Source organism: Peromyscus californicus, unplaced genomic scaffold, assembly GCF_007827085.1.
Source record: "Peromyscus californicus insignis strain IS unplaced genomic scaffold, ASM782708v3 Scaffold_20__1_contigs__length_68692818, whole genome shotgun sequence".
NCBI classification, from domain to species: Eukaryota; Metazoa; Chordata; class Mammalia; order Rodentia; family Cricetidae; genus Peromyscus; species Peromyscus californicus.
Genome location: NW_026294503.1, coordinates 63,619,215 through 63,627,196, shown reverse-complemented (window position 1 = coordinate 63,627,196; position 7,982 = coordinate 63,619,215). Strand labels below are relative to the sequence as shown.

At 47.3% G+C, this 7,982-nt stretch overlaps 1 protein-coding gene across 4 annotated transcripts; it reads left to right on the top strand.

Moving 5' to 3' along the window:
- Nucleotides 1–3,876: 3,876 nt before the first annotated feature.
- On the top strand, nucleotides 3,877–7,540 carry Rhebl1 (RHEB like 1). Of its 4 annotated transcripts, none has more exons than XM_052747512.1 (8): nucleotides 3,877–4,145; nucleotides 4,716–4,787; nucleotides 5,577–5,644; nucleotides 5,898–5,980; nucleotides 6,069–6,125; nucleotides 6,330–6,377; nucleotides 6,802–6,883; nucleotides 7,031–7,540. In XM_052747512.1, exons 1-8 carry the CDS (start codon nucleotides 4,094–4,096, stop codon nucleotides 7,118–7,120), a joined length of 552 nt encoding a protein of 183 aa, XP_052603472.1. In that variant the 5' UTR covers nucleotides 3,877–4,093; the 3' UTR covers nucleotides 7,121–7,540. The 4 variants fall into 4 exon arrangements, with proteins under 4 accessions (XP_052603472.1, XP_052603473.1, XP_052603474.1 ...); XM_052747513.1 differs by lacking the exon at nucleotides 3,877–4,145 and adding an exon at nucleotides 4,170–4,562; XM_052747514.1 differs by lacking the exon at nucleotides 3,877–4,145 and adding an exon at nucleotides 4,171–4,550.
- Nucleotides 7,541–7,982: the final 442 nt, after the last annotated feature.

Genomic DNA, 7,982 nt, shown 5'->3' with positions numbered 1-7,982 from the left:
TGGGTGCCTGGTGTGAGCAGGGGCTCGAAGAGGGCATCAGATTCCCTGGAACTGGAGTTACAGATGGGTGTGGGCTGCCATGTGGGTGCTGGGAACTGAACCAGAGTCCTCAGGAAGAGCAGCAAGTTTATTTAACTGCTGGGCCATGTCAGCAGGCCTTTCAAAATATAAATTGAAAAACTAGATAGGGAGGTAGCTCAGGCTCAGTACAGAGCTTGCCTAGAATATATGGGCCCTACGCACAATTCCCAGGACTACCACTACCAGTACTAATACGTATATAAATATATATGTATATGTTTATGTGTAAGTAAATGAGACCCAAGCACATACTTGTAATCCTAGCCCTTGGGAGGTGGAGTCCACAGGACCCAGAGTTTAAAGCCAGTTCTCAGTTTTACAGCAAATTTGAAGCCAGCATAAGTAACAAGAGACCTGTCTCAAAAACAAACACAAGGGGCTGGAGAGATGGCTCAGAGGTTAAGAGCACTGCTTGTTCTTCCAAAGGTCCTGAGTTCAATTCCCAGCAACCACATGGTGGCTCACAACCATCTGTAATGAGATCTGGTACCCTCTTCTGGCTTGCAGGGATATGTGCAAACAGAACACTGTATACATAATAAATAAATAAATCTTAAACAAACAAACACAAAAAACAACTAAAAATACAATCAAAAGCCACGTGGTGGTGGCGCACACCTTTAATCCCAGCACTCAGGAGGCGGAGGCAGGCGGATCTCTGTGAGTTCAAGGCCAACCCGGTCTACAAAGAAAGTTCCAGGACAGCCAGGGCTACACAGAGAAACTGTCTTGAAAACAACAAAACAAAAAATTATAATCTCATTTAAACTTTGGAATATGAAAATGTTGCTTTTAAATATCAATATAAAATATTAGAATTTAGATGTGATGCCTGAAGGTGACCTGATTGTGTGGCCATGGGGTGACGACATCAGAAAAGAGTCAAGAACTGTCGAGATGCCGGGCCATGTCAATGCCACTTCCCTCAGCTTTGTTATGTGAGGTTTGTTTAAAGTGTTGGAACTGTGCTTTCTGTATTTTTTTTTTTTTATTAAATTATACTAGCGATTAAACACAGGCTTGTGTTTGCTCGAAGGTACTTTCCCACTGAGCTATATCCTCAGTCTCAAGTAGGTTCTTACCACTCAAGTAGCTACAATAAACTAGATACGAGCAAGTTCAGGTTGCTGTAGGTTAGATACTCAACTTGGAGGTTTGTTTCCTCAGTTGACATAGACAGCCTCGGTGTTTGCTATGAAGCAGGGTGTCAAGAGTGGGTGGAAGTTGCCTGGCGGTGGTGGCACACGCCTTTAATCCCAGCACTCGGGAGGCAGAGGCAGGCGGATCTCTGTGAGTTCGAGGTCAGCCTGGTCTACAGAGTGAGTTCCAGGAATGTCAGAGCTAGGTAGAGAGACCCTGTCTCAAAAACACCAAACTCAATCCAAACAATAAAAAAATATAAAATACAAAAACAAATAAAAATCTCCCCAAACCCCAGATAGTGGTAAAAAAGCCACGGCTGCCAAGTATTAATGTTTATTATTGTTGTTTTTTTGAGACAGGGTTTCTCTGTGTAGCCCTGGCTATCCTTGATCTTACTCTGTAGACCAGGCTGACCTCAAACTCAGAGCCTGAGTGCTGGCATTAAAGGCGTGCACCACCACCGCCCAGTGTTGTTTATGATGATAATGATTTTTATTATACATCAGCTAGGCAGTGATCTGGAGTTGTAGAAAACAAAGAAGCCCTGTGAAGCACAGCATTAGTCAGAATTTTGTGTCTCTGTGACCAAATACCCAAGAAACACTACTTCAAGGAGGGAGAGGTCTATTTTGGCTCAGAATTCCATAGGGTTGGTCCATGGTCACAAAAGGAGGCAAACAGGAAGGGACCAGAGTGAACTAGAGCCTCAGGAGCGCCCTCCACCAATGGCCTTCTTCCTCTGTTCTCTCTCTCACCAAGGGATGAATCCATTTATTAATTTGGAGCTCCCATGACATAATTGTCTCTTTTAGTTTATTTATTTATTTTTTTAATTTTTTATTTCATGTGCACGGATCCCCTGGAACTGGAGTTACGGTTGTGAGCTGCCATGTGGGTGCTGGGAATTGAACCTGGGTCCTCTGGAAGAACAGTCAGTGCTATTTAACTGCTGAGCCATCTCTTCAGGCCCCCCACCCCCACGTGTGTGTGTGTGTGTGTGTGTGTGTGTGTGTGTGTGTGTGTGTGTGTTCTGGGGGTTGAACACAAGGCAGGCCTCATATATGCCACAAAGTCACAATTCTAACCTCTGTGAAGAAATTGAAATGCCAGGAAAACCAGACTTGGCCTGTCATGTCGATCTCTTTCAACAAACCTCAGGCAGTGTCTGGTCCAGAGCGTGTAGAACATGTTCAACACACTTTGTTGTTGTTGTTTTGAGACAGAGTTTCTCTGTGTAATAGTCCTGGCTGTCCTGGAACTCACTTTGGAGACCAAGCTGGCCTTGAACTCAAGTGCTGGGATCAAAGGTGTGCACTACCACCGCCCAGCTCTCTCTCTCTCTCTTTTTTAAGACAGGGTCTCTTGGGCTCAAACTCACTCTATGGCTTAAGGCCATAATGAGTTTGAACTCCTGACCTTCCTGTCTTCACCTCTTAAATCCTAGGGCCTAGGCCACCAAGTCTGTTTTTTTTTTTTTTTTTTTTTGGACAATGTCTTACATATGAGTCTTGGAAGGCTTGATAACTGTTTAGCCCAGGCTGGTCTTGAACTCACAGTGTCTTCCTGCCTCAATTCTTGAATTTGAGTTCAGAGATCAAAAAATATTTGTTGAGCCAGGCAGTGGTGGCACACATTAATCCCAGCACTCAGGAGACAGAGGCAGTTGGATCTTTGTGAGTTCAAAGCCAGCCTGGTCTATGGAAGGAGTTCCAGACAGCCAGGGCTACACAGTGAAACCTTGTTTCGAAAAATAAACAACAACAAAAAGTTAAATAAATGAATGCCCTGATTAAGATAAGGAAACATCAGACTGCACAGTCACACACTGAAGCAATTTCCCCAAGACTAAGAACTCCAGTTCTAAGATTATATCCTAGACGACTAAAAACTACCAACAAAAGGTCCAGGCTGAATGTTGGGGAAAGCAGGTGATAGACTGGAACTCTGTCTTTTCCTAGCCCAGAGACCATTGAAAACAGAAGCCTAGAATCCTTTTTTTTTTTTCCCCCCACAAGACAAGGTTTCTTCATGTAGCTCTGGATGTTCTGGAACTCACTCTGTAGACCAGGCTGGCCTCGAACTCACTGAGAGATCCACCTCTCCCTGCCTCCTGAGTTCTGGGATTAAAGGCGTGCACCAGCACTGCCGCCTTCAGAGGCCTAGAATCTTTTCAACAAGACCTCCATCCTAAAGCTACTTGTAGTGGTACCCCATTTTAATCTAGCACTGGGGAAGTAGAGGCAAGCCAGCATGGTGTACATAGAGAGTTAAAGGCCAGCCAGGGTTACAAGATCAGACCCTGTCTGAAAAACACAAAAACCAAAACCCAACACTCCAGCCAACCGCAGCAGGTATCTTCCTTTTCATTTCGTATTTTCACAACGGGTGTTTTTCTATCTACGATTCGCAGCCTCTTTGGCTAGGCTGCAAAGCAAATGGGCAAGTACCTCTAGGACCCCGGGTTCCTTTCTCTTTCTTTATGAATGAACAGGCTCGGGTCTACGCATGTGCAGCTCCCAAAGCTCCCGCTCCACGTGAGGCCCACCCGTTCCTCCTTGTGGGAGACTCCGCCCTCCTTCATTCTAATGGACCAATGGGGAGCAGCCTAGGGGGCGGAGCCGGGAGCCGCCCGGCCGGGTATTCCGCCCCTCCCCCGGCCCCGGCGCCCGGCTCCCTTGCGTAGAGCTGCTGTGTTGTGATCACGTGGCCTGCCTGGGGCGCGCGGCTTGTTTTGGTTTTCCTTCCGCTTGCCCGGCGTAGCTTGGGTGAGCTGCTGCCCTTCCCGGGCTCCACCGCCTACTGCATCCCGGCTGGTCTTCGGGCTCTCTCGGCCCGCGCTCTTAGGAGCCCCTCGGGGCGGCGTCTTGTCATGCCGCTGGTGCGCTACAGGAAGGTGGCCATCCTCGGGTACCGCTCCGTAGGTGAGTCTCCGCCCTCCCGAGAGCACCAGCGCACCGATGCTTTGTGGCCAGAAGAGGCGCGCTGTCGCGGGAACGTGATGCGAGGAGCCAGTGTGGCCTGGGAAGAAGTCGGGTTTACTGCCAGGCGATGGAAGGGTGGAGGGATGCTGGAAGAGGAGCGCTTAAGGGTTAAAGTGGACCGGGCTGTGGTTGCATCAGTGGTCCCCGCATTACTCTGGGAGCAGGGGAGCGATCAGCATTTGAAGGCACAGTGGAGGTCTACGTGGGGCTGACACTTGCAAGTGTCTTTGGGCTGGTGCACTATATCCTGGATCTTCCGAAGGGTGAGGTGGGGTGGGGCAGGAAGAGGCTTCCTGCGACGCTGCTGAATGCATCCCAGTAGCCAAAATGCTGCGGAATCAACGCGTAAGGATGTTGGTAATAATAGGGCCAAGGGGAAGCATTGCTTGGGGTCTCTCACTGACTGGGAAGCTGATTTGGGGTGCGTTTTGGTACTGGCCACAGTCCGAAAGGACACAAGGTGTGACTATGGATGGATGATTGCATTACAACAATCTCTGGTCCTTAAAGGGAAGACATCTTTGGCACATCAATTTGTGGAAGGCGAGTTCCTGGAAGGCTACGATCCTACAGTGGAGAACAGTGAGTAGTGTTCTTTAGTGTGAAGGGGATGGAACCTAGATGGACTGGCTGCCCTCTCCAACTCCTTAATTTGGGATTTCTTTGTTACCAAGGGGCTGATTTATTTATGTATTCATTTAATCAGTTCTGGGAATCCTGTGAGTGTCAAGAGCAGTGATTCTCAACCTTCTAATGCTTGTGACCCTTTAATACAGTTCTTCGCCAGGCGATGGTGGTGCACACCTTTAATACCAGCGCTTGGGAGGCAGAGCCAGGCGGCTCTCTGTGAGTTCGAGGCCAGACTGGTCTACAGAGTGAGATCCAGGACAGGCACTAAAGCTACACAGAGAAACCCTGTCGGAAAAAAAAAAAAAAACAAAAAAACAAAAAAAACCCAGCCAAACAAACAAAAAAACAGTTCCTCATGTTGTGATGATTCCCCAACCATAAAATTATTTCATGGCTACTTCATAACTGTAATTTTACTACTGTTGTGAATTGTAATGTCAATATCTGATATTCAGGATATATGATATTCGGCCCTTCAAAAAGTTGTGACTCACAGGTTGAGAATCAGTGGTCTAGAGAGTGGAATTTGCAAGGTTCTAGCCCAGGATAGTATAGAATCTATACTACACTATACTGTAGATAAGGAGAGCAAGAACCCTAGCATGTCTCTCCAGTTTCCTGGAGAGTTCCCTGGAACTCATCTGTCTGTGTCACCCCCAGGGTCAGGAATATAAAGGAATACACATCACTGGCCCTTCAACGTGCCTCACAGTCAAGAAGTTTTCCTCTTTGTTTTTCCAGCTTTCAGCAAGACAGTGACTCTTGGCAAAGATGAGTTTCATTTACATCTAGTGGACACAGCGGGCCAGGTACCAGTTGGGGTAGGGTGTCCAAATGTTGCAATTCAACCCTACATAACGTCTTGTGGTCTGTGTGGTTCATGTGTGACATAGCATGAAAAGAAAAACATTTGATCTGTTAACAGTGTGCAAAGGCTCATTGGAGCTGCTTCATAAATACTTTGTTTAATGGGAGCCAGGAATGTCCCAGGGAGGGTCACTTGTATGCAGTCCCACCTCGGCCCCCTTAACAACAGATACTCACGCTTCTGTTTCTTGTCAGGATGAGTACAGCATTCTGCCCTATTCCCTTATCATTGGGGTCCATGGTTACGTCCTGGTGTATTCTGTCACCTCTCTGCATAGGTACGTGACTAAAATTTTGAGTGGGGCTTGGCAGGACTCAACAATTACCCTAGAACTAAGATTATAGCTCTATTTCTTATGTTTGAAGCTTCCAGATCGTTAAGAGCCTGTACCAAAAGCTCCATGAAGGCCACGGTAAAACTCGGTAAGTGGCCCTAGGAAGTAGAGTGTGGGCATGAGGGTGTGGAAGAAAGCAAAATTGTGAATTCTTCAAGGAGGCTGGACGTAGATCGTTCTTGGCTTGTTTGGGGAATCATCTAGCCTTGCTGTAGTTGGAGTAGTTGGGGTCCATCGAGAATGGGGAAGGGGCTCTTCTAATCCTACCGTAGTAACCACTGTTTCATCACAGGCTGCCGGTGGTGCTGGTGGGGAACAAGGCAGATCTCTCTCCAGACAGGTGTGTAAGTCTCTGCTGCTCACAGCAAAGGGAAGTGAGTTTACTGAGGATCAGTCAAGCTGTAGCCCTTCCTGGCTCTGTTTGAGACAGGATCTTCACCGTGTAGCCCAGGCTATCCTTTAACTCCTTTCTGATAGTGCCAGCTGAGCTTATAGGGGTGGGTCACCATGCCTAGCCATCATTACCTTGGTGGTTATTTACGGACAGTCTTATCATAAATCCATAATCCATATTTCAAGCTTCAGTCTTACATACCCATGCTGCTTTTGTTTCCATGTGTTTTCTCTCTCCTCACCTCGCCCTCATCAAACCTGGGGGGAGGGGTGTGAAGCGCCAGAGGAAATCTAAATCTCAAAAGCACTTTCAGAGAACTTGCAGAGGTTGTTATCTGCCTTCCATCTTTATGTTCTAAATGTGCTTCCAGAGAGGTGCAGGCCGTTGATGGGAAGAAGCTAGCCGAGTCTTGGGGTGCGACGTTTATGGAGTCATCTGCTCGAGAGAATCAGGTGCTGAGCCCACTTGGTGACGGGTTAACAGTGTCTTTCTTCCTTACGCACCGCTTGGTGGTGGGGCTGGTAAGAGAGTGGTGTGTTTGCCTCAGGGCTGGGTGGTATTGGCACCAACTTACCTCTGAATCTGCTTATTTCTTGTAGCTAACTCAAGAGATCTTCATCAAAGTCATCCAGGAAATTGCCCGTGTGGAGAATTCTTACGGGCCAGACCGCCGATGCTATCTCATGTGAGCTCTTGACATGGACTAGCTGCCTCGTTTCTGCTGCAGGCATTTTCCAGCCTGCAGTGGGGAGCAGACCCTCGGGACTCAACTGGCATGGATGCCAACTATGTCCCTGGCCCTCTGGGCACACACAGTGTGGTACCCTCATTTTTGCACACTCATCCCAGGTTATGGTAGCCTGGTGTTAATGTTTACAAAGGGGCAAGATGTCTCATGGACACTGGCTTCTAACTCCTTGTTTTTCTAAATGAACTTTTACACTCTGCACAGTTGGAATATGAGTCTTGGGCATTGATTATCCAGGACCCACCCTCCTGGGTAGGTTTTGGGTGTTGGTTGGGTGAGGGTGTTGGTTGCTTGGCAGTTCTGAAGTAGAGCTGGCTCCTGGGGTGACAATGTATATTTGCAAATAAACTGAGAAATCCTTTGTTGTTGACTTCCCTGTGTCTGAAGAGAGCTGAGGAGTGATGGTTTCATTATTTAGTATGGAATATTATCTTACTCCTCACTAAGGACCATGACCCTAAGATTTAACTACTGGTCTTTTTCATCTATTTTGCTGTTTCTTTTTTTCTATACTTCAAGTTCTGTTGGGCTGCCCCACCCATCTGAGTTTGTGGGTTCTGAAGCGCCCCCTTAACTACAGATACAGCGCCCTCTAGTGGCCAGCTGCCGTATGCTGAGTAACTTGTCCTGGGACCTTGACACGGAGGAAGGAAGCCCCTTGTTTCTAATGATGTCAAGGAGAGTAGAGGCAGAGACTAGAAGTGTGTGATAACCAAGAAAATTGAGAAAAGCAAGAAGTGATGTGCTTGGTGGACATTAGTTCTGCTAACCCTCATGTCCCTTTCCCCTTTCAATATAGTGTT

Excerpts from the sequence above, each read along its gene's own strand:
- Rhebl1 (XM_052747511.1), top strand. The coding sequence starts at position 4,514 with ATGCATCCCAGTAGCCAAAATGCTGCGGAATCAACGCGTAAGGATGTT. Across the intron at positions 4,788-5,576 it reads CGATCCTACAGTGGAGAACA|CTTTCAGCAAGACAGTGACT; the intron begins GTGAGTAGTGTT and ends TTGTTTTTCCAG. Across the intron at positions 6,884-7,030 it reads CATCTGCTCGAGAGAATCAG|CTAACTCAAGAGATCTTCAT; the intron begins GTGCTGAGCCCA and ends TATTTCTTGTAG.